Source organism: Leopardus geoffroyi, chromosome D1 (genome assembly GCF_018350155.1).
Source record: "Leopardus geoffroyi isolate Oge1 chromosome D1, O.geoffroyi_Oge1_pat1.0, whole genome shotgun sequence".
Taxonomy (NCBI): domain Eukaryota; kingdom Metazoa; phylum Chordata; class Mammalia; order Carnivora; family Felidae; genus Leopardus; species Leopardus geoffroyi.
The window spans coordinates 76,245,967-76,273,207 of NC_059329.1; the positions used below are offsets into that span (position 1 = coordinate 76,245,967).

A 27,241-nucleotide genomic window follows, 5' to 3' on the forward strand; every position below is an offset into this window, starting at 1 on the left:
TTTTTCAAACTAACAAGATGCTAAGAACACCCCCTTTGCATTTAATTTCAAAAGCATGTGTGCTGTAGACTGATAGTGTTTTTAGATGGCTTTCTCAAGTTTCTTAGAACCCTTAATAGAAAACATCTTTTCTTTGTGGTCTTCACCACCAACACACACAGGCACATACACATACCACAGAAGAAATTTGATAGCAGTTTTATTGTAGTGTTTTGCATTAACAAACCGGTTTTTGTGTTTTGGGGGGAATTTAACATGATATGATATTCATACGTAAATGTCTTGGGTCTCGGTTACAGGATAATTTTCCACTGAATACTAGTAGCACATACATAGCAATTTTCTGAGCATTTTTTATGTATCATGATATTATTGACAGTTTAGGCCACATTGCCTTTGCTTTTATGATGGGATATAAACTTTAGTTAGCAACTGACTTTCTATCATAGCAGCCTGCCTAACCTTGTAGTAAATAAACAATAAGGCCCATAATTTTATGGAAAGTTTGTAAGTGTTCAAAAGCAAATGGTTTAAGGCCGTACAATTTAGAACTAATATGGTTTATGTTGTGAGTTCTAGTTTATTTTTAATGTCTTTTTTTGTAATTGTGTAATACTCTCTCCCTCGTATCCCAGCAGCATTTATATTGGCATCTGTCTTTATAAGCTCCTTAAAGTTACAGCCAAGCATCCTTTTTCATAACCCTAGTATACATTAAATGACTTTTCATCTTGCCTTTTGTATACAAATGACTTGTTTACTTTGAAAACTTTAGGATGATTTTTTCAGGTTACGTACTCACATAAATCTTTGACATGTAAAGATTGATATGTTGATATTGATATTTGATACAGTTGATATGTTTCCTTAACATACTTCTAATCATTCTTTTAAGGTCCATTTGCTACTTCCCTGAGCCAACTGTGATTCTACTTCTGTGGCTTTTTTTCTTTTGATTATGGGTCACATTTTGCTGTTTCTTCTTATATTTCATAATTTTATATTTTGTGGTAGTCACTATAGGAAAGGACAGTACAGACTAAGATAGGTAATATTTTCTTCTAGAAGGTCTTCCACTTATCTCTGTCTGGCAGCTAGGATTGTTGGGGGGTGGGGCTGATCCTTTCATCTAATCTGGAATTGAGCTTGGTTAGGGCTGGGTATCACTGCAGTTAATTTCCAAAGTCTTGGGCACAGGATCAGGCCCCTTCCTCTCACGAACTTCCTGGGAAGGCCATCGAAATACAGCTGAGTTTAGGGAGGAAGACAAAGTCAGGATATTTATGAGGTTTGAGAAATCTGATTTGCAGTGGATCTCTCAATGCAGAGCAAGGGTTTACCAGGGAGAGGAAAGGTCCTGACATGGATTTGGCATGGCTCATGGCCTTGCTAAGAATTGGTAGACCCAGTGAGAGGTGAGTTTCAAAGTGAATCTTGAAGAATAAAGTCTAGTTGAGCCGCCTCTTCCTAAGAAGAGGGTATTTGCTCTCAGGATTAGTTGAAAGGTCTGTTGTTCATATAAACAGGTTTTCTTGAGGTGCCTGAAACTACCTCGTCTTCCTGGGCAAGAGTTTCTGGAATAGCAGAGAGTTGAATGGTAATATCATGTTAATGGTGACAGTGAATTGTGTGGTTGCAGATGATTTTGGCTTTGTGATCCAAGCATTGCAAGAAAACCTCTGCCAGCTTTGCAGCACCACCACCAGCTTCATCCACCTTCTTGGTTTGCTAGCTCTGCCTTTCAGGCTTCCAGTTTCTAGTGCACCATGCTAGCTCAAACCCGCCCATTAAAATTGGTTGGGTTCCCCTTGTCCCAGCTAAGTTGCTGTGCCTCTGGTATTTTTGCTCCTTTTTCCCACCCAGGGCCTAGCATTGGGCAAATGCCATTAGGTATGAAAGCCACTGCTTCTCTCTCCTCAACTAGGAGAGCTGGCTCATTCCTCTCTGAAAATAGTTTACCTAGACTTCTTTGCATCCACGGCTCTTCGATGGTTAATGAAAAATATGATGATTTAGCTTTGCCAATGCATTTTTTTTGTTATTGTTATGTCATAGGATCTTTTGCAGACCTCTAAATCCTAAGTAGAAACAGAAGTATATGTTGTTTTTAAAAGCCGTCTGGAAAATCTGGGCCTACATATTGAAGAGTTTTGAAAGTTAAGAAAATGAACATAAACAAATTCATGAATTAAAAATAAATCGTGTGTTGCTTTCCAATTCTCATTTTGGTTTTCCCCCCCCCTTTTTTTTTTTAATGAAATACTTGATAAATGGTAGAAAGATACATTTAAGAGGCACTGATATTTAGCTTTCAATGGAGTCAAAACAAGTCTTTGTGTTAAAGGTTTTTTGTTTTGTTTTTTTAGGATACTAATTGTATTTATTTATTTATTTATTTATTTATTTATTTACTTTTTTTTTCAATATATGAAATTTATTGTCAAATTGGTTTCCATACAACACCCAGTGCTCATCCCAAAAGGTGCCCTCCTCAATACCCATCACCCACCCTCTCCTCCCTCCCACCCCCGATCAACCCTCAGTTTGTTCTCAGTTTTTAAGAGTCTCTTATGCTTTGGCTCTCTCCCACTCTAACCTTTTTTTTTTTTTTCCTTCCCCTCCCCCATGGGTTTCTGTTAAGTTTCTTAGGATCCACATAAGAGTGAAAGCATATGCTGTCTGTCTTTCTCTGTATGGCTTATTTCACTTAGCATCACACTCTCCAGTTCCATCCACGTTGCTACAAAGGGCCATATTTCGTTCTTTCTCATTGCCATGTGTATATAAACCACAATTTCTTTATCCATTCATCAGTTGATGGACATTAAGCCTCTTTCCATAATTTGACTATTGTTGAGAGTGCTGCTATAAACATTGGGGTACAAGTGCCCCTATGCATCAGTACTGCTGAATCCCTTGGGTAAATTCCTAGCAGTGCTATTGCTGGGTCATAGGGTAGGTCTATTTTTAATTTTCTGAGGAACCTCCACACTGTTTTCCAGAGTGGCTGCACCAATTTGCATTCCCACCAACAGTGCAAGAGGGTTCCCGTTTCTCCACATCCTCGCCAGCATCTATAGTCTCCTGATTTGTTCATTTTGTCCACTATGACTGGTGTGAGGTGATATCTGAGTGTGGTTTTGATTTGTATTTCCCTGATGAGGAGCGACGTTGAGCATCTTTTCATGTGCCTGTTGGCCATCCGGATGTCTTCTTTAGAGAAGTGTCTATTCATGTTTTCTGCCCATTTCTTCACTGGGTTATTTGTTTTTCGGGTGTGGAGTTTGGTGAGCTCTTTATAGATTTTGGATACTAGCCCTTTGTCTGATATGTCATTTGCAAATATCTTTTCCCATTCCATTGGTTGCCTTTTAGTTTTGTTGGTTGTTTCCTTTGCTGTGCAGAAGCTTTTTATCTTCATAAGGTCCCAGTAATTCATTTTTGCTTTTAATTCCCTTGCCTTTGGGGATGTGTCGAATAAGAGATTGCCGCGGCTGAGATCAGAGAGGTCTTTTCCTGCTTTCTTCTCTGGGTTAAAGGTTTTTAAGGCTAATGCAAGTGTTATTTTTAAAAGCTTTTTTTAATTTAATTTAATTTTATTTTATTTTATTATTTTATTTTCATAAAGAGTGAGTGAGCAAACAGGGGAGAGAGACTGAGGGAGAAAGAGAATCTTAAGCAGGCTCCATGCTCAATGTGGAACCCAATGTGGGCTCAAGCCCACAACTCTGGGTTCATGACCTGAGCCAAAACCAAGAGTCAGACACTTAACCAACTAAGCCACCCAGGCGCCCCTATCAATGCAAGTGTTATTAAATAAAACTTTAAAATGTTTAAAATTCAAACTTCAGTGTTTCCTTACTGAATAGTACTCTTTTGTTATTTTACTTTTTAATTAAGCTTTAAATTTTTCTAATAGCTTACAGAAAAACTTTAGATGAACCTATTTCTTTGTAATTGTGTATTTAAATCTTCTTTCAAGGCTCTTGAAAAATCTCTGACAGTAGAAACCTGCTAATTCCAAACTCATTCTTGGGTTTTAAATCAGTTCTTAGTACTTTTAGGTGTAAATTGACCTAATTTTGACCTTGCAAAGCTAATCAGCTAGAGAAACTAATTATTAAAACACATCTGTGCTGCTTAGAAATAGTAAGATTTGTTTTGAACTTGCATCATAGATTCTAGTTGGACATCTGGTATATATTTTAATAGGCTTAATTAAGTAAATTTTATGTGCAGGGGGAGAACATTTGTAATTATGTGATTCCATCTCTACAGTCAGTTCTAGGTTTCTCCTGATATAAATGACCATATGATCTAAGGCATGGTCCTGAACTTTGTGCTCTTCTCTGAAACCTGAACCTTTGTAGTTAGTTTTAGATGGTGGTGAGGATACTTAAATCTCTTCACGTAGTCCCAGAAACTATTTTTGAGTAGTATTATGTGCTAAGAGCTACGAGGCATTGGGAATATAATAATAAGCCAAAACAGTTTACGAAGCATAAATGAGGGAAACATATTTAAATTCACCTTATGTTACATGTAATAAGGGCATTCTAGTTATATAAGAAATATCCATATTTTTCAGAGATATAAACTGAAGTACATATGTAAGGGAGAAATGACTTATCAGGCATTTGTTTCAAAAACAGCTCAGCAAAAAAGGAGGTGGAAGAAGAATAGATGATGTAAATGTGCCAAATACTGGTAGCTTGAATATAGAGGATAGGTACTTAGAGGTTCTACAATTGTATATATGCTTGAAAATTTTCATACATGGATGTTTTTAAAGAATCACACTAGGGGCGCCTGGGTGGCTCAGTCGGTTAAGCGTCCGACTTCGGCTCAGGTCATGATCTCACAGTTCGTGAGTTCAGGCCCCTCATCGGGCTCTGTGCTGACAGCTCAGAGCCCGGAGCTTGCTTCCAATTTTGTGTCTCCCTCTCTCTCTGCCCCTCCCCCCCACGCACTCAGTCTCTCTCTGCCTCTCAAAGATAAAGAAAACTAATTAAAAAAAATTTTAAAGAAAGAAAGAAAGAATCACACTAATGACTGCATTCTAAGAAATGCATAAGAGTGATGAGGCAAAGGCACTGTGCTCAATTGTTTCCATACATCTCAGCTCCTTGATACAGCTACCAAAGCTGAACAGGTGCTTATTCTATAGCTTAACCATTTCACTCTTAGGTCTTCACTCTTAGAGATGTGTTCATATGTTTACCAAAAGACATGTACACAAGTGTCCATTGCAGTATACTTCATTATAATACCAAACTGAAAACAAGCTAAACATTGTCAGTAGTAAAATGGATAAATAAATGTGGTATATTTGTGGAGTAGTATACATCAATGAAAAAAGATGATCTTGGATTACATTACAACATGGATGAATTTTTCATGAAAGAAAAAGCCAGATACAGAAAAGTTTCAATATTTTAATTTGTAAAACAAGCTAAACTAATAATGTAGTGATAAAAATGTAGGGAGTACTTAATCATTGGAAAGAGAATGATAAAGGTCTGGGGTATCTTTTTTTTTTCCTTTAAAAAACTTTTTTAATGTTTAGTTATTTTTGAGAGAGAAAGAGAGACTGTGCACAAGTAGGGAAGGGTCGGAGAGAGTCAGAGACACAGAATCCGAAGCAGGCTCCAGGCTCTGAGCTGCCAGCACAGAACCCAACATGGGGCTCAGACTCACGAACGGTGAGGTCATGACCTGAACTGATGTCGGACACTTAACCAACTGAGCCACCCAGGCGCCCCCTGGGGTCTGTATCTTGGTCTGAGTAGTGGTTGAGTGTACTCACTTTGTATAAGCTTACTGAGCTAAATCACAATGATTTGCTCACTTTTATACATGTGTGTTGTGTATTTTATACTTGTGTACTTCAGTAAAACTTTTTTTCAGAATAGAAAATAATTCTTACATTAGCTTTAAATGTCTGTATCTTTTGCATGTATGTAATATTTAAATTAAAAAGTTTATAAAAAAGAAACCAAAAGAAGGGCATCTAGTGTCAGAAGCATAATGAATGAAAGGGCTGGTGAAAGAAGCCCAGGCTGGAACATGGAGACCATGGTATTTAGGGAGGGTGGAGAGCTGTCTGGGTCATTAGCACCTTGTGCTATTGGGCCTTTTCCTTAGACTAGTGGGAAATAATCAAAGTTTTTTAGCAGAGAGTGATGTATCTGAAGGGCACTTGGGAAAGATCGTGGCTGGAACATAGAGAACAAATGGAGATCAAGATGGATGTGAGACACCTGTGGGTAGGCTGTTATAGTAGCTCAGGCAAGAAATGGCAGTGCTTTACAAAAGGCAATTTTAGTGGAGATGAAGAAAAGTAGACTTATTCAAGAGTGATCTGGAAGGTGAAATTGACAGGACTTGAGAATGGAATAGATAATGGAGGATGAGGAAAGGAGATGACAGTGGTAACTCCAAGGTTTCTTCCTTTTACATTTTGAAGAGTGATGGTACTCTCTTTTAAGACAAAGGAAACTGGAAGAACAGGGTTAGAGGTTGAGGATCGGAGCTCAATTATTATATGTTGAATTTGAAATATCTTTAAGATATCCAAGTAGTGATATCCAGTAGAGAATTGGGATACTCATTTATGGCTTGTCTTGTCAGGTCTGACTTACGGCACACTTGGTCCAGATATGATGGATGAGAATAGAACCAAAGGATGTTTTGTGGGAAGATGTTTTGAAAATATCCCTCAAATATAATGACACTGTTTAACAAAGCATTGAAAAGCAATTATAAAATTACATAAATTGCTCTTGAACTTAGGATGTATTTTTTAACTTCTGCAACTTCATGAAGTTAAGGGGCTCTAAAATGTTTTTTAGTTTGTTTGTTTGTTTAGCAAATCCAGTGGAGTAGCAGCTTGGTAAATATAACTTGATCCAAATAAACTATTAAGGTTAAAAAAGAGAGAGAGAGAGAGCCCAAGAGAGAAATAGTGGTCTAAATGGCGCAGATGATTCTACCTTCCATTTTATTTAGTGAACATGTACCCCCAAATGAGGACAGTGTGGAAAACACATCTGCCATTTCTTCGGTTATTATCAGCTTCCAAGTCTTTCTCTAGTATGAGCATCTTGGTGGAGTGTATGTGATTCTTACCTCTAAAAGTATTTGTTTTAATACAACATGGCACTCTATTACAAGCCATCTACTTCCTCTGGAGCCCAGCCAAAGAAATGGTGATTTGTGCCATTGCCAGGACAACTGGTTATATTAAACTTACTGAGGGTTGATTTATACATGAGTCTCTAGTATAAAACTTTATTAAGCATTCTCCACAGTAATTTAAATTACCTGAGATTTTCCCATTATGTGACTAATTCTGTACGTAATATAGGACTGTCCTATAAAAGGAAGCGTTGTATCATATTCTATCTAGTTCTAATATTGTTTAGATTTGATATAAGTCCAGGTATACCCTACGCATTGCCTATAAAATTTTGGGTACTTTCACTTGATTCTGCTCCCCTGCCCTTATCTTTCATCTTTCCCAACCACAGAGTCTAGGCTTCTGAATTGGACCCCAGAGGATTTTAGCCTTTTTAAAATCTGGATTTCTTCAACTCATTTTCCGTGTTTAGTTGCTTTTCTATCTATTTCTGTACTCTCTCCTTGAAAACATAAGAAATTTTTTTTTTGTTTTTTTGAGAGAGCGAGCACACATGAACAAGGGAGAGGCAGAGGAGAGAGAGGGAGAATATCATAAGCAGGCTCCACACCCAGCACGGAGCTATGTGCTGGGCTCGATCTCACGACCGTGAGACCATGACCTGAGCCGAAATCAAGAGTTGGACACTTAACCGACCGAGCCACCCAGGTGCAAGAAAACGTAATTTTTTAAAAAGACACGTTTCCCACTTCTTATTAACTTTGAGGTGTATGTTCATTGAGTAGAGGAAACACCTGCAGTATTAAAACATTATTTAAACCTACTCAAAGAGGATGCCAAAGTCCACAAATTAAAAAACTCTGAAGTTGAGTAAAATAACTTGTCCTTAGAGTGGATAGAAATTCCTCTGCTTGATCCTCCTTTGAAAGCCGTGGAATAAATAGTGCCTCTGAGTTGGCATTTTAAAAAATTCATTAACGGTGATTTTAAATCTGCCAGTTGAGTTATATTATAAAAGGATTAGCACATCATATTGTTCTAAAATATAATTTGAGTAGAGTGTTGAAATTCTTAAGCTGTATTACAATCATAATTTAATTCTAGATGGGAATAGGGTCATGCTTGAAATCATTAATGCCAAGAGGCAGAATAAATCTGAGAGAAATAATCACACTCAAGCAGGACTGAAATAGTTATCTCAAGCACAGCAATAAGCATAAAAATGGTTTATTTATCAAATAATCAATAATAGTGGACTCTTGATTAGACATGTCAGGGGAGTTCTCCTTGGACTTATCTTAGAGGCTGCCAATTGGCATTATTAGACTGTGATAGTAAATGAGTTTGACCAGGTATTTTCCTCTTTGATTCAGGCAGTTATCCCTGGAGTAATAACCTACAAGGAAGTAATCTTTCTCAGTTCAGATTTCCTTTGACTTGTGCTCTGGCAGAAGCCATCGTGAATATTGGCATTCAGGAATTCTAAAAATCCTAAAGCACCTAATGCTTTGGGATACTTAACTGACTGAGCCACCCAGGTGCCCCTATTTTTAACATCCATTTGGTAAGGGGGATTTCAGATTGTGAGAATTGATAGATGGAATTTACTTTTTCCATCAGGATTGAGTAAGCATGATTAATCTGGCTAGAAGTACCACCTCACTAAGACTGGTTTCTTTACAGGCAAAGGTAATGCAATGAAAACTCTTTAATCTGTCCATATACCAGAATGGCTAAGGTATTGGAGAAATGAGACCTTTTTTCAGAATGCTTCATTTATGCATACCAGCTGCTTCTCAAAGCAAAACCTCTTCTTTTCTACCTGCAGTTTTACAAAGAGTCACATTTTAAATTTCTAGATCACAAAGACAGTGACATAACTATTACAGAATACCCTTTGCTTTATTTAATAAGTGATATGTCCTGGCTGTCCCCAAAGGCTGTACCATCGTGTTCCATCTGATTTCTTTTTCTCTTTTCCTCCTCATCCTTTCATTCATCATCCAACCCCATGGATATAGGATGGGCCAGAGTGAGTCCTGGGGCCCCAGAGATGTATGTCATTGTCTCACCCAGCAGTGTGCAGAGGTAGCAGTCAAAACAAACAAACAAACAAACAAACCCCACTGAAATTACAAGTATAAAGGCAGAACTTAAGACAACTGGTATAATTACCTTTTTTGAAAAACTGTAGCCTCAAAGGACACACATAAATGAATGCTACCAGGTTTTTAGATCTCACTTCAGATGCTGGATACTTTTTTTAGTAAGGCTCACATGACGAAGTGGAAACCATCTTTTTACCTCAACGTTTCAAAAGAGAAAATATCTTGTTCGTTTCTGGAAAGTAAAGTATATCACATCTTCTGCCTACCCCTTTACACTTTCTGTCAGAATTTCTTTCAGTGTTCCGTCCCTTCATTTGTAAAACAAAAGGCTTATAAAGACAAGTAGCATTTGGTAGAACTTGATCACCTAGCCACAAAAGTGAATTAATATTTTTCAGTTTTAAAACTCTTCAGCTGTCACAAAACTAGTATCCTTTTTCTTCTGCATTGATTTTTAAATTCAATATATTTTCTATTTTGTTCTTAAAATGTGTAACATTTACTTACCTCTGGTAGTATTTTCTGCCATTTGAGGAATTAGGAATGGGCCATAGAGCCTTTAGGCGATGGTTTCTAGGGAAAGCATGCTGCCTTTTAATGGAATATAAGGAAATTTCAAAGGAATATAAGGAAATAATAAGCACTGATATAAAATAGTGAGAAACTGATGATATATCAGGAAACAGGTAACAGAAATCTAGAGAAACAATGGGCTGCAGGAGTTTTTAAGTGGCAAGCACACACACACAAAATACTTCCCAAGACAGCTTTTCATTTAAGCAGACTTGTGTGTTAGGCACTGTGAATATAACACAGAATATAATCTCTGACCCCGAAGACCTTTGTTTAGTAGAAGAGGCCAACATATAAATAGATCATTGTAATACGGGATTCTATGAGAGAATTTAATAATAGAGGCATGTAAAAGATGCCCTTGGCCTGGTGTACTCCTACCTACTTTTCCTCAATAATCCTATTTAAGGATTTAAATATTTAAATCATATTTAAGATTATACTTTAGGTGTGGCTTCTTTCAGGAAGCCTTCCTAATACTGTAGCACTAGATTAGTAGAGAGTGAGTAATTGTTGGTACAGACATCAAGGGTTGTTTCTCAAAAGTAGTTGACATCTAATACCACTTTAGAATTTTAAAAAATAGGAAGTTGGGGCGCCTGGGTGGCGCAGTCGGTTAAGCGTCCGACTTCAGCCAGGTCACGATCTCGCGGTCCGTGAGTTCGAGCCCCGCGTCAGGCTCTGGGCTGATGGCTCAGAGCCTGGAGCCTGTTTCCAATTCTGTGTCTCCCTCTCTCTCTGCCCCTCCCCCATTCATGCTCTGTCTCTCTCTGTCCCAAAAATAAATAAACGTTGAAAAAAAAAATTAAAAAAAATAATAAATAAATAAAAATAATAATAAAAAATAGGAAGTTATAAGAGGTAAAAGCATCATGATTTTCTTTTCCCAAAGGTTGATAGGAATTGAGCATATTATGTCGTTTCATCATTTATTTTTTGGTTCGCTCAATTAGTGAATCATTATTAATTTCCTATAGTCCCTGCACATCCCACACTCTTTCATGCCTTTGTAACTGCACAGTTGTCTTCACTGTTGAGGTAGAATGTCCAGGCATTGTGCTTGGGCGGTGAGGACATGGAAGTGAGCACAGACATAGTGAGACTGCCCTTAAGGGCCTATTAGGGTCTGTAATTAAACAAAAAGCATTATCAGCATGGGAAGTGTTATTACAGGTAGTGCAGAAACATCTATTCTGTGGGATTAGGGAAGACTGCCCAGAGGAAGTAACATTTAAATGGAGACATAGTAAGTGAGAAGAAGCTAGTTTAGGGAATGGGGGAGAGTGTTACAGGCCAGGAGCCTTAGGTAGGAAGAAATAATGCAATAATGACTCTGCCTCCTGTAATGGTGGACTACACAAAATGGAGTGACCCTTTTGCTAGAACAACTACAGAAGCTAAAGAAAGTACATAAAACACTGTCTGTTTGAAGGCATCACAAAGATAGTTAGTAAAGCATTACCAAGCTAAGACTCAGAAAAGAAGAAAATCCAAAGAAATGAGACTGACATCTGGTACTGCTTTTGCCTCATAGGCATTTACTAATTCAGAAGAAGCAGTTAAAAGACTTATGTAGCCCTTTGATAGCCTCACATGGATCAGAATATAAAAATTGGGCCTTTACGATTTCTCAGTGTTTGCAACGTGACCCTGAAAGACTGCACCGAAGAATAGAGTAAAATTAGAGATAAATAAACCTTTGCATGGACTGCAGCCTAGCTTCAAATCATCTGGGTGGCCCAGGAAATTCTCAAACCCCATTATTAGATTTAAGATGATCTCAGTGTCTGCTAGCACTCCTAGATTCCTTGCACAAACTAATTCTTTTTAGAAGATTATTATAATAGGTCTTACATTATTTCTACAGTGCTTCAGACATAATGTTCAGAGCATAATCAAAGGTAGTCAGTCACCCAAGGCCACAAGACAACCAGCTGAAATAGTAAGCAATGAAAACAGAGCTCCAGGTGCTCCAGGTATCAGGTATGGACTTTGAAGATAACTATGTGGGGTGCCTGGCTAGCTCAGTCAGTAGAGCATTCAGCTCTTAATCTTAGGGTCATGAGTTCAAGCCCCATGTTGGGCATGGAACCTACTTAAAAAAACGAAAAATAAAAATAACTGTGCATACTAAGTTGAAGGACAAAAGAAAGTGCAAATTTCAAGCAAAGAGTTAGAAACCTTTAAAAAGCAGTATAGCAGATTTGAAAAAGTCAAACAGATATTCTGAAACTGAACTTAACATGAATTTAGCAGCAGATCTTAACACACTGGTGTAGAGAGGTTTATTGAACTGGATTTTAAGTCAGAAAGAAATATCCAAAAGGAAGCATGGAAAGATACAAGGATGAAGGTTTGGGAGGGGCAAGAGATACAGAGCATACAAGAAAAGGTCTAATATAAGTTTAAATGGGAGTACCAAAGGAAAGGAGGTGAGAATATTTCAAATAGTATTTCAAGAGATAATGGCTGAGGATTTTCTAAAACAGATGACAGACAATGAGCTACAACTCAAGGAGCACAACATAACTTGAATAAGATTCTTTTTTTCCCGATTTTGTTTTTATTTAAGTATGATTAACATACAGTGTTACATTAGTTTCATGTGTACAGTATAGTGATTCGGCAGTTCTGTACATTACTCAGTGCTCATCAAGATCAGTGTACTCGTAATCCCTTTTATTTCACCCAACTTCCCCCCACCTTCACCTCCCCTCTGACAACCACCAATTTGTTCTCTGTATTTAGGAGTCTGGCTTTTTTGGTCTCTTTTTTTCTTTGCTTTGTTTTTTAACTTCAACATATTAATGAAATCCTATGGTATTTGTCTTTCTCTGACTTATTTCACTTAACATTATACCCTCTAGATCCATCCATATTGTTGCAAACATCAAGATTTCATTCCTTTTTATGGCTGAGTAATATTCCATTATATATGTAAACCACGTCTTCTTTATCCATTCATCTATGGATGGACACTTGAGCTGTTACCGTATCTTGCCTATTGTATATAATGCTGCAGTGAACATAGGGGTCAGTGTATATTTTCAAATTAGTGTTTTTGTATTCTTTGGGTAAATACCCAGTAGTAGAATTACTAGATAATATGGAAATTCTATTTTTAATTTTTTGAGGAGCCTCCATACTGTTTTCCACAGTGGCTGCACCAGTTTGCATCCCCAACAGTGCACAAGTGTTCCTTTTTCTCCACATCCTCACCAGCACTTGCTATTTCTTGTGTTTTTGTTTTAGCCATTCTGACAGATAGAAAGTGATATCTCATTATGGTTTTAGTTTATTTTTCCCTGATGATTAGTGATGTTGCATATCTTTTCATGTGTTTGTTGGCCGTCTGTATGTCATCTTTGGAAAGATGTCTGTTCAGGTCCTCTGCCCATTTTTAATCAGATTATTTGGGGTGGGGGAGGGGGTTGGTATTCAGTTTCATTAGTTCTTTACATATTTTGGATATGAAGCCCTTATCAGATATATCATTTGTAAATATCTTCTCCCATTCAGCAGGTTGTCTTTTTGTTTTGTTGATGGTTTCCTTTACTGTGCAAAAGCTTTTTATGTTGGTGTAGTCCCAATAGTTTAATTCTGCTTTTGTTTTCTTTGCCAGGGGAGACATAGAAACAAAAATGTTTATACAGCTGATTCAGAGAAATTACTGCCTATGTTTTCTTCTAAAAATTTTATGGTTTCAGGTCTCACATTTAGGTCTTTAATCCATTTTGTGTTTATGAATAAGACTGATTTTACCACTTCTAGGTATATACCCAAGAGAAGTGAAAACATGTGTCCACACAAACGCTTGTACATCAATGCTTATCGCAGCATTATTCATAATAGCTAAAAAGTGGAAACAAACCAGATGTCCATCCCCTGAAGAATGAATAAACAAAATGTGCTATATCCATACAGTGAAGTAATATCTGGCCATAAAACAAAATAGGTTCTAGTACATAATACTACACAGATGAGGCTTGAAAACGGTATGTTACGTACAAGTGCTAACTACAGAAGGATTCCATTTATGTTAAATGTTCAGAATAGGCAAATCTGTAGAGAGGGCTGGGATTAGAAGGGGATACAGGATATCTTTTTGGGGTAATAAAAATGTTCTAAAATTAGATTGTTGTACAAGTCTGACTATTCTTTAAAAACTGAATTATACAGCTTACTTAAATAGAATTTTATGATATGTGAATTGTATCAGAAAGAGGAAGAAAAAAACCTACACTTAGGACATCCTAGTAACAGTGTAGAATTCAAGGAGAAAAAAAATTTTCTTTTTAATGTTTATTTATTTTTGAGAGAGAACGCACGCACAGGGGAGGGGCACAGAGCAAGAGAGACAGAGGATCCAAGAGAGCTCTGCCCCGTCACCGCAGAGCCCCATGCAGGGCTCAAATTCACGAACTGTGAGATCACGACCTTTGCTGAAGTCAGGTGCTTAACCAACTGAGCCACCAGATGCCCCAAGGAGAAAATCTTAAAAGCAGTCAATGGGGCTATGAGTAGAGTGCTGGAATTATCTTCAAGGGAGCAGTAAATAGACCAATAAATGTTATCTTAACAGAAACAACAGAATTAAAAAGATAATACAGTGATGATATCCTCAGTGTACTAAAAGAAAATAGCTGCCAACCCTGAATTTTACACAACTAAAATATCTTTTAGAATGAATCTGGGGGCACCTGTGTGGCTCATTTGGTTGAGCGTCCAACTTCAGCTCAGGTCATGATCCCACGGTTTGTGAGTTCAGGCCCCACATTGGGCTTGCTGCTGTCAGCTCAGAGTCTGCTTTGGATCCTCTGTCCCCCTCTCTTTGTCCCTCCCCCACTTGCGTGCTCGCTGTCTCAAAAATAAATAAATATTTTTCAAAAAGATAAAAGGGGTGCCTGGGTGGCTCAGCTGGTTAAGCATCCGACTTTAACTCAGGTCATGATCTGGCGGTTTGTGGGCTCAAGCCCCACGTTGGGCAGGCTGGAGCCTGCTTCAGATTCTGTGTCTCCCTCTCTCTCTCTCAAAAATAAACATTAAAAAAAAAGATTAAAAAAAAGAATGAATCTGAAATTTAAAAAATTTCAGATGAACAGATCAAAAGAGGGAAAGACAGTTTGTCCCAGACAACCTGTACTAACCTATACTATACTCAGGAGATACGAATAGGTATTCAGGCAAACAGAGGACGACCCCAATGGAAGGCCAGTATATAGGAAAAAATAAAGATTAGCAAAAATGGTAAATACGCACATACCAGTAGTTCCACTGTTAGGTGTATACCCAACAACAGTTAATACATATGTTCACCAAAAGACATAGTCATAAGAGAATGTTCATAGCACTACTCATAAAAGCCCCGACTTAAAATTACTTAGTGCCTGTCAATCGTAGACTGGATAAACTGTATAGTCACACATGCCTTACAGCCATATAACAGTTTAAGTAATACACAACAGTATAAATGAATCTAAAAAAGCAACAAGGAAAGTAGCCAGTGACAAGCACTGCCTGATGTATGATTCCATTTATGCTGAAGTATATAATCAGGAAAATGAATCTGTGTTCTTAAAAATCAGTATAGTAGTGAGGTAACAAGTGTTGGTGAGGGTGTAGAGAAAAGGAAACCCTTGTGCACTTTTGGTGGAAATGTAAATTAGTATAGCCACTATGGAAAACAGTTATGGAGGTACCTCAGAAAATTAAAAATAGAACTAACAGGCACCTGTGTGTCTTAGTTAAGCATCTGACTCTTGATTTTGGCTCAGGTCATGATCTTTACTTCAGGTTCATTGGTTAAGGTGCTGGCAGCTCAGGGCCTGCTTGGCATTCTGTCGGTCTCCCTCTCTCTTTGCCCCTCCACTGCTTGCTCTCTATTTCTTTCTCAAAATGAATAAAAAACAAAAACTTTAAAAAAAAATAGAACGAGCATATGATCCAGCAATCCCACTTCTGAATATCTGTCCAAAGGAAATGAAAACAGGATCTCAAAGAGATAGATGCACTACCATATTTTTTGCAGTGTTATTCACACCAGCCAAACTATGGGAGCAACCTAAGTGTCCATTGATAGATGAATTGATAAAAAAGATATGGGGGGTGTGTGTGTGTCCACACATAATGGACTATATTATTCAGCCATAAAATGAAGGAAATCTTGCCATTTTCAACAACATGGATACTCCTTGAGGGAACTACACTAAGTGAAAGAAGTCAGACAAAGACAAGCTGCATGCTATCATTTATATGTGCAATCTAAAAAAAAACTAAATGCATAGGGGACGCCTGGGTGGCTCAGCCGGTTAAGCGTCTGACTTGGGCTCGGGTCATGATCTCGTGTATCGTGGGTTCGAGCCCCCCACCAGTCTTTGTGCTGACAGCTCAGAGCCTGGAACCTGCTTGGGATTCTGTGTCTCCCTGTCTCTCTCCCCCTTCCCTGCTCGTTCTCTCTTTTCTCCCTCTCTTCCTCTCAAAAATAGATATTAAAAAAGTAAGACAAAAGCTTTTTAAAAATGAAAATGTTAATAAATGTCAGTGAGTTTCGAGTGTACAAAACAGTATCTTGTGTTTATAGCTAGGAAGAAATGTAGAGCAGTTAGGACATGTCAAATATCAATTTATGAAATGTCAGAGGGAAAGTACTTTTATTCTAGGCTCTAAAGAGGTGATCCCTTCTGCCCCCTAAAATCACTTTAATAAGCAAGTTTGAAATTACAAGGGAAGCAGACTAAGTAAATTTAAAAGAAATTTCAGTTATAATCTGGGACTATTTTATGTAGATCAAAAATTAATTACATTAAGGTTTTCAGTAAAGGTACCTTTTTAAAAATATTTTTAGACCTATCGTCTGTTTTGCTACTACCCATATTGCTTGGTCTATTTCTAAACGCTACTCAATTTGGCAGTATCCCTTGAGAGTTATATGGCACTTAATGTGTATTGTTCCCTAGAGGAATCATGAAAGAAAAGAAAGATGCAAATTTTCTCTTGGGATAAAATAGAAAATTAATTGAAGAAGAAAGAGTCCATAATTTAAGCTATAGTTAATATTGTGATAAAATCATAATGTATAATTTTCGTATTGATTGATTACATCTTCTTAGTTTAATTACCAGTTATTACTAGCAGTGTTTGTAGTCTTTATGCAGCAGCTTGCATGGTTTATGTTTGTATTTTCATCTCGTTTGTATACACTAATGTAAGCTGTGTAATCATTCTTAGGCATTATCTTCTTACTCTTTCTTTACTTGTTTCAGACTCATCATCAGTAGGCTTTTGAGTTCTGTATTAAGATTTTGAAAGAAATACTCCAACAAAAAATGAATTGTATTTTTGTCATAGTGATTCTGCTGCATGGATTACAAACACTCTATCTCCATGCTTGGATAAACTCCATCAAAAGCACATTATCCTCCTACTTCTGTGGCCAGCTGCCTAATTGTATCTGCTGTAACCACACGCTGTTGGAACATGATACCAATGAAGAACAGAAATGATAAATTACTCCCTGCAGGTGATAGTGATAATGATAATTTTTAATTTCCTTCTTCCTCATAAGGTCTAGTCTGGTCTTATTTCATTGGCTGCCATCCTGTTACATACACACGATACGTTTTCTTTAAAGGAATACTCACTACACGAAAATATATGAGAAAATAATTTATTTTTATTCCAAGTCATTGTTCTTCAAACGAGCATGTGTAAAATGAACTGCATCTACCTTTGTGTATATAGGATAAACAAACAAAATGTGGCTTAAAACAGATTTTTAAATACTCAGTTTACAAATATTGTCAGTTCTTTTCTTCCTTTTTGTGAAACCCACAAAGAAGAACAAAGAACTCATTTTGAAAAACCGTATTCTAATGCTTAGGAATGTTTAAGACGTACAACAAAGCTATCTGCCTGAATTATTTTCGTGTATATACTTCAGATGAATTGTGGAGGATTCCCACCAAATTACAAATGTGATCAAACTGCCCAGAAGTTTACCGTATGTGCATGTATTTTCCTTTTATTCTGTTTTCTTCTATTATCCTTCTTGTTGTTAATTAGCACAGATTCTCCTATCTCTCAGTCTAAGGATGTTTTAACTAAAATTTTTCTGACAGTGGTACAATTCAGTGAAATTTTATTTATTTAACTGTGACCTTGTCTCCGAGGATTAACCCAACTCCTACAGATATTTTATTTTAATGCTGATTTTTCCCCTCAGCAGCTCCCTTTGCTCCTGACAAGATATACATGTGGAACAAAAGAGAAATTTATTCTGTGCTCAGGCCTTATAACCTATCTGATCTTTTTCAAGCACGTGTCAAGCTGTGCTCCAGTTATTTATTACCATTGCCTATTAGTCATCATTTTCAATTTCCTGTGGTTGTTGTTTATTCTTACATTTGAATGACTTTAACAGAGAGAGTGTAAGTTCATTGAAATTAACATTTGAAAGACCTAGAGATAGTCTGTCAAAGTGCTGGTAACAAGGTGGTGAAACTAATTGAAAAATAGTGTGGCATGTTTACGTTCTGCAGCAAAATAAATAACTTTGTCTCCAAGTCAGCTGCCGTATTTGGTTATAATGGCTTTGCAGAAATAAAAACACTAATCATGGTTCAGTTGGGTTTTAGGACTGTGATTCAAGTTTAAGATTTTTTCCTCTTTTTTCTAATACCTATTTTAATTATTAAGGAGCACTTATACAGTGGCGGGGGGGGGGAGTGGGGGGACATGGTGGTAGAGGGAGCCCTTTCCCTTTATTTAAGTGGCATTCTATTTGAGGGTTAACACCCATTTTAAAACCAGAAATTTCTTTGGTTTTTTCAGAGCAAGAATTTTCTACTTGCTCAGTTAGGGGAATGTTCAAAGCCTGATGAGTAGATAGATTATTTGCACATAATTTTTTATCATAGGTGAATTTCTTCCTAACTTCTCATGGTTCTGCTTAATGTATGCTATGGAACTGATTTTAATACTACCCTCCACCAGACATCATTAGGAAGGTAAATCTGCTTGAGGAGTTGAAGAAACTCCATTTCAAAGGGAACTGTAAGCTAGATGTGATTTCAGATCTATCTTTGTCATAGATCCCTGCCAAATTCTCAAAACCAAAATGAATTTATGCTTTTCATTTTTATTTTATTCATCTCGAGACATAAAACCTATTTTCTTGTTACCCCAAACTATGTAGTATCTCTTTCACTGTATTTTTGGGGGGTTAGGGGAAAGTTAGTTTCTTTTTTGATTTTGAACTAAATTTCATAGGTACTGCAGTTTGGGGATTGGAAGACAGTTCTAAAGTATCTTTGTATTCACAAATATTTTGACTTTTTAATTTCACTGTAAAGTCATGCATCAACCTCTTCTCTTTGTTATGACCTATAGTGTATTGTAATTGCAATTGTTCTACCATAATAATATTGGCAGTCTGTCTTTTACCAGAGTTAAATATAGGATGTTTTACTTTGTGTGTTTTATACATTTCAGACTTAGGTCACATTTTCTGATCATGTATATTGTTATTATTATAGAAATGTTATTGTATTGTAATTGGGGAAATTGTCTTCATTTTCAAATTCATGTAGTTCCTGTTATGTATTAGATACTGCCGTAGCCCTGGGAGTGCAGATATGAGTAGTTTTTGGGTGTCAATAAGGGAACTGATAAACAAAGGTAATAGTTGAATTGAGTGCATCTTCATGCAGTACTGTAGACCATTTAGCTCAAAAATGATTTATTATTATCACAGAAGCTGTTTATTTTTTTTTTTTTGGGAAATGTAAATTATAGATAAGGATTAAGAATATGAACTTCCCAAATCTGTCATCCACTTTCAGTAGCTTGGTGAATATCTTTTCAGACATGTACATACATACTCACATTTGTATAACATATAATAAGTGCCCATAATACATGTACTATTCTTTTTACCTAATATCCAAATCGATAAATATTTACCTACAAGATTACTTTTGATGGACAAAATGTTATTCCATGATATGGAAGTATTATGATTTATTAACTGGTGACCTGTTATTGAAAATTTAGGCTAAAATTGGCTTCTTGTGGCTAAATCTTTGTAAGCATACTTGATAATTTCCATGGAATTTTTTTTTTAAGTTTAGAATTAGTCAGTGAGTATATGCATTTGATTGAGTCTACAACACATACATACACAACAGAAAAGTCCACAAATCTTAAATGTAGTTTGAAAAAATTGAACAAAGTGAATGCCTACCATGTATCCAGCACTCAGCTGGAGAAACAGATTATTACCAGCAGCCAGGAGCCCTCCATCTGAGTCTTTCCAGTTTCTATTGCTGTTGCAAGGGCAACTACTATCCTGACTTACAACACTGTAAGTTAGTCATACTATTTTTGAATTTTCTATATATGGATAGAATCATATATTTTGTGTCTGACTTCTTTTTAATGCAAATGTCTTGCCTTTTAATATGTATTGCTGAGTTCTCTCTAGAAAGGTTATTTCAGTTTGTTCTCCCAGTATGAATGCTACTTTCCCCATTTACTGTGGATATTATTAAAGATTTGTTTTCCTCATCATTATCAGAGAAAACTGTATCTGGTTGTTTTGTTTTGTTTTTAATTTTTTTTAACGTTTATTTATTTTTGAGACAGAGAGAGACAGAGCATGAACGGGGGAGGGGCAGAGAGAGAGGGAGACACAGAATCCGAAACAGGCTCCAGGCTCTAAGCGGTCAGCACAGAGCCCGACACGGGGCTCGAACTCACGGACCACAAGATCATGACCTGAACTGAAGTCGGACGCTTAACCGACTGAGCCACCCAGGCGCCCCTGTATCTGGTTGTTTTAATTTACTTTTTTTTCTAAGTAGGTCAAATATTTTTTATATATGCTTTATTATTTGATTTTTCTTTTATAAATTTCCTGCTTTGTCTTAATTTTTGACATATTCTTACTAATTTTGTAGTAGCTTAATGTACAAAGGACAGTGACTCTTTGTAATATATATTGCAAATGTTCTCAGATTTATTCAGCTTTTAATTTTTACACTAAAATTTTATTATTTTTTTATTGAAGTATAATTAACATAAAGTGTCATATTAGTTTTGGGGGTACAACATAATGGTTCAACAATGCTATACATTACTCAGTGCTCGCTGTGATAAATGTACCTACCATTTGTCACCATAGAACATTGTTACAATATTATTGACTATATCTTCTATGCTCTACTTTTCATCTCCATGACTTATTTATTTTATACTGGAAGTTTGTACCTCTTGATCCCTTTATCTGTTTCACCCACCTCCTCCCACCTCTCCTGCAACAACTGCGAGTTTATTCTCTGTATTTAATAGTCTGGGTTGTTTTGTTTGTTTTTTAGATTCTACATATAAGTGAAATCATGTGGTGTTTGTGTTTCTTTGACTTACTTCACTTAGCATAATACCCTCTATGTCCATCCATGTTGTTGTGAATGGCAAGATTTCTTTTTTTTTTTTTTTTTAACTTATTTTGAGAGAGAGAGAGAGCACGTGGTAGGGTGTGGGGCGGAGAGAGAGAGGGAGAGAGAGAATCCCAAGCATGTTCCACATGGTCAGCATGGAGCCTGACATTGGCCTTAAACCCACGAACTGTGAGATCATGACCCAAGCCGAAATCAAAAGTTGGACATCTAACCTCATTAAGCCACCCACGCGCCCCTAGATTTCATTCTTTTTTATGGCAGAGTAATATTCTGTTGTAAATATACACATCCTTTTTATCCATTCATCTGTTGATGGACATTTGGACATTTTAGGTTGCTTCCATATCTTGGCTATTGTAAATAATGCTGCAGTAACCACAGGTGCATATATCTTTTCAAATTAATATTTTGTTTTCATGGGTAAATACCCAGTAGTGGAATTACTGAATCATATAGTATTTCTATTTTTAACTTTTTGAAGAACTTCTGTATTGTTTTCCAGTGTCTGCACTAGTTTACATTCCCACCAACAGAGCACAAGGGTTCCTTTTTCTTCACACTGCCATCAACACTTACTATTTCTTGTGTTTTTCATTCTAGCGATTTTGACAGATGTAAGATAGTATCTCATTTTGGTTTTGATACCAAAGTTTTAAATTTCTATTATATTAGTTTCTGCCTGTGTGTGATACTTAAAAAGCCTTCTTCAGGGGCGCCTGGGTGGCGCAGTCGGTTAAGCGTCCGACTTCAGCCAGGTCACGATCTCGCGGTCCGTGAGTTCGAGCCCCGCGTCGGGCTCTGGGCTGATGGCTCAGAGCCTGGAGCCTGTTTCCGATTCTGTGTCTCCCTCTCTCTCTGCCCCTCCCCCGTTCATGCTTTGTCTCTCTCTGTCCCAAAAATAAAATAAACGTTAAAAAATAAATAAATAAATTAATTAAATAAATAAAAAGCCTTCTTCAGTTGCAGATTTTATAAACACTTGTATATGTTGGTGTAATTTTACTCTTCCTCCTTCTAACCCCAACCCCCTGCCCTGGTCTTTTTGATTACATAAGCATATATGGAAAAATGCTACCAGATGATACAATTTTGCCTTTTTTTTTTTTTTTAATTTTTTTTTTTTTTTAATGTTTATTCATTTTTGAGACAGAGAGAGACAGAGCACGAACAGGGGAGGAGCAGAGAGAGAGGGAGACACAGAATCTGGAACAGGCTCCAGGCTCTGAGCGGTCAGCACAGAGCCCGACGTGGGGCTCAAACTCACGGACCATAGATCATGACCTGAGCCGAAGTCGGACGCTTAACCGACCAAGCCACCCAGGCGCCCCTACAATTTTGCCTTAAACAATCATAAGTATTTTAAAGGAATTCAGGGGGAAAAGGTAGTCTTTTGTATTTACCCAGCTATTTATCATTTATATTGCTTTTCTGTTATTTTTGATGTTTCAGGTTTCCTCCCCGTACTGTTGCTCATTAGCCTGAAGAACTGCCTTATTTAACATGTCTTCTGAAAACTCTTTTGGCAATGAATTCTTTTAGTTTTCCTTTACTAGAAAATGTGTTTATTTTGCCTTCATTTCTGAAGGATAATTTTGCCAGATAAAGAATGTTTAAAAGTCTTTCCTGATCCAATATTTTTTTCTTTTCAATCTGAATTTCCAATTACATATATGTTAGATCCACGGGTCCCTGACGCTCTCGCATTTTTTTTTTTAATCTTTTTCCCCGTTTTTTTCCCTTTTTTGAGAGAGAAAGAGAGAAAGCACACGAGCAATGGAGGGTCAGAGGGAGAGAGAGAGAAAATCCCAATTGGGATTCTCTCACAAGATCATGACCTGAGCCAGAATCAAGAGTTGGACACTTAACCAACTGAACCACCCAGGCACCCCCACCTCTGGTTTTTCAAATTAGATACTTTCTGTTGATCGGTCCTCAAATTCACTGTTTTTTTTTTTTTCCTCTGTAATCTGCATTCTGCAATTCAGTCCAGGGAGTTTGTTTCAGTTATTGCATTTTTTAATTCTAAAATTTCCATTAGGTTTGGGTTTTTTGGGGGGCGGAGGGGGGGTTTCTGTTTCTCTACTGAGAATTCCTGTTTTTCCCTTCCATTTCAGTGTGTTTTCTATAACCTCATTTCTATTCCTTCAAAACAGCATAGTTACAATTCCTGCCTTAAGATCTTTGTCTCCTAGGATTCAGGGTCATCTCAGAGTTGGCATCTTTTCTCTTGAAAGTTAGCTACGTTTTCCTGGTTCTTTGTATGTTGAGTAATTTTGGATTATGTTCTAGATGTGCATGCTATGTTGTGTGTAATCTCAGTCATGTTATAATCATCTGGAAAATAGTGTTTGGTGTAAGCAGGCAATCATACCAGTTAAAGTCAAAACATGAATTCTGTCAACAATGCCTGGGTAGATGGTGGTTCACATCTCAGTTTTATTCTCTGAACATTGGCTATGCTGTTTTGGGTCTCTCCTGCACTTAAGCTGTTCAGGGATTGTCTGACTTGTACAGGTTTTTCAAATCTTTGTTTTGTTCTCTAGATCTTTACCTGTTGACTTAAGGTTTTCCCATGCACATTTTATTCAGAGTTAATCCTGAGACCTGTGCTAGTGATTCAGGTTTTAGTTCCATTCCCTCAGCCTTTGTTGTGTTGATTTGGATCTAGCCTGCATAGTTCAGAGGTTAGGTTGAAACTTCTGTAGGTTCATGCATAGAATTAGAGGATCCTCTCCTCCCCCGTACGTAGTTCACATTCTTCATTTTTTTTTTGGAGTCTAAAATTATTAGTTCTAAGTTTAGTTATTCATTGATTTCATAAAGTGTCCCAACTACAGAAGAAGACTAGCTATATTTAGGAAACTGAAGACTGAAAATCTTAATTAAAATTTATTGAGAACCTGTTATCTAACACACTTGTTCTAGGTAAGGGGCACAGCAGTAGGAGTTACACATAGGCTTTCCTCTTAAATGGTTTGCAGTCTGGTAGGACAACTAACTATAATATGGTAAGTACTGTGTATAATAAGCACATTCTCTCAGCAAATATTTACTGTGTACTATGGGCCAGGCACTGCTGTAGGGACGAAGGATACAGTGGTGAACAAGACTGGCATACAGGAATAAATTTAAGAAAACACTTGAACTAACCTGTGGAGGAAATCAACTGAAGAAAGTTATGTTTTAGATATGTTCTGATTAACTGCATGGTTTTCTATAATAATTTGTATTTGAGTACCATAGTGCTTTATTTAGATCTATTTGACAGAATTATAAATAGTATTTTGACTCCCTCTTGGTATCTAAAATATAATGAACCTCAACATTGAATAGTGAGCTGGTTTTGGACCCAGTTCATATTAACCTTACAGACCAATAAATTAACTTCACATTCTCAACAAAAGCAGCAGGATACACAAATTATCTTTATAATGATTTTTTAGTAATCAGTGTCCTGTTTTTAACACTTTATAAGCTTTTTTTAATGCCGGTTTTAAAAATAGATTATGCTAGGTCTATTAGTGAAAGAAAAACAAATGGTATCACTTAAATTTTAAATAAAAAGAAATGAAAAATATATATTTATCTGAATAATCATCTTTTAGAGACCTCTTTATACTATTGCAGTAACCCTTAGAGTTATTTCAGAGGTTCTCCTTTGGGTATATGCTTAAACATAAGTTTTACTTGAATACTATTACATGTTTTATCATCAGAAAAAAAAGTGACATTTAAAAATTCCATTGATTTCATCATAAAAATAGTCATAGTACTTTAAGATTGGATGCACAAGATCAGAAGAAATTAAATGAGATCTTTGTATAAAAGAGTATGTTTAAATCACGTTTATTGCTGTGTAACAAACCACCCTAAAACTGAGTGCCTTGACATCACAGTCATTTGGATTTATTTGTGTATGATTCTGCAATCTAGACTGTACTTATCTACTATTTCTTCTGCCGGTCCCTCCTCGGGTCCCTCATGCTGCTGCAGTTGTCTGGTTTGACTGGAGCGAAGAGGGTCCAAGATGGCTCAACTTGTACAGCAGCCTCCTTGGGACAGTGGGTCAGCTAGGGGCCGATTGAGCCTTCTTCCTTCGTGTAATCTCTCACCTTTCAGTAGTCTACCACAGTCATTTCTCTAATCAAACATGTATTGATTATTTGATTAGCCTTGTTGCCCTTCTTATTATATTGTTTCTATGGGGGAAAGTCAAATTACATTACTTTATTTTTACATGTAATTTCTTTTACGGGAAAAATAGTGACCTATCATAAGTTTAAGAAGTATCTAGTCTTTGAAATGGATCCTTTTGCTAAGTTTGTTTTGTTTTGTTTTGTTTTGTTTGTTTTTAAGAGAGAGTATGTGAATGGAGGAGGGGACAGAGCGGGAGAGAGAATCTCAAGCAGGCTCCACGCTCAGTGAGGAGCCTGATACAGGGCTCATTCCCGCTACCCTGGGATCACAACCTGAGCTGAAATTAAGGGTCGGACGGTCAACCAACTGAGCCACCCAGGCTCCCCTCTTTTTGCCAAGTCTTGAAAGACTGAATAATTATTATGTCATGTAATTAGTTTAATAATTATTTATATCTCTTTTCTTAAAAACAGGCAATTGCTGGCTACTTCGATATATATTTTGAGAAGAATTGTCACAGGAGGGTAAGTATCCTGAGTTTTCTCGTAAGAATTAATTATGTGAAATACATTTATTTTATTTTTGTGCCCCCAGGTGTTTGATCATAAGCATTTTGATGTTGTAAGCAATTGGAGCTTGTATTTGATGTCGTAGATTAATGTAGCATGATATTAAAAATCTTGTACTTCATCAGATACTTTTGAACTCTACCAATGCAGGTTGTGTTCTCCACGGGCCCCCAGAGTGCCAAAACACACTGGAAACAAACAGTATTTCTACTGGAAAAGCCATTTTCAGTGAAAGCAGGTGAGAAGTAATAGTAAAAGGGGAGAAATGTCTTATTCATTTTGAAGTTAACAATATCCCTTCATTCCGCACAATTTTTTGTGTGCCCACTGTATTTAAGTAACAACAGATCTAAGATAAGATGTTCTCAGAGCTACGTGAATTTTAGATGGCATGTTATTTCATTAAAGTAGTAATTTAAAGAAAACTCTTATTTAAATCTAGTTCCCACCAGTTAAAATGTATGTGACTTACTATGTGGCTTTTGAGTACCACAAATAATTCAGAAAACGTTTCTTTTTTTTTTTTTTAACGTTTTATTTATTTTTGAGACAGAGAGAGACAGAGCATGAACGGGGGAGGGGCAAAGAGAGAGGGAGACACAGAATCGGAAGCAGGTTCCAGGCTCTGAGCCATCAGCCCAGAGCCTGACGCAGGGCTCAAACTCACGGACCGCGAGATCGTGACCTGAGCTGAAGTCGGCCGCTTAACCGACTGAGCCACCCAGGCGCCCCAGAAAACGTTTCTTTAAGCAATAACTAGTATTTCCTAAGTTGCAACTATAACTAAAAATATTTTCATTTCCAAAGTGACTAAAGAGAAGTATCACCAACAGAGGTGAAGTATAAATTAAAGAGAATGCCATTCAGTAGTTATTGTATTCAATATATGTGTCTAGAATGCTCTCCACTGTCATCACCTGCTCAAATCTTAAAGTGTTTAAGGACTGGTCCAATTCTACATTCTTTTGTTTTACACCTCATTAATTTTTCACTTAGATGAGCACCTATAGTTCTGATATACCTACACCCTTAACTCCACAAGTTAGAATTTGATTATAGAATCTTTTTTTTTTATTTAAATTACTCATTACATATAAGTTGTCCTGTCCCACTTTCACTGAAACCTTCCTATCTTCTTCCTTCGTGTACAGAGCTGAATGTACAACTGAATGTACAACTAACTGTACATACAGAGCTGTACATACAGAGCTGAATGTACAACTAACTTTGATGAAAAGATACTCAACATCACTAGTAACT

General features: G+C 36.9%; 1 protein-coding gene across 1 annotated transcript in view; it reads left to right on the forward strand.

Annotated features, from left to right (window-relative positions):
* PRMT3 (protein arginine methyltransferase 3) overlaps window positions 1-27,241 on the forward strand; it is a 147,589-nt gene that overhangs the window by 103,724 nt on the left and 16,624 nt on the right. Inside the window, exons 14-15 of the mRNA XM_045484777.1 lie at window positions 25,886-25,936; window positions 26,132-26,219. Coding sequence (XP_045340733.1) covers window positions 25,886-25,936; window positions 26,132-26,219 — 139 coding nt within the window. The remainder of the gene's footprint in view (window positions 1-25,885; window positions 25,937-26,131; window positions 26,220-27,241) is intronic.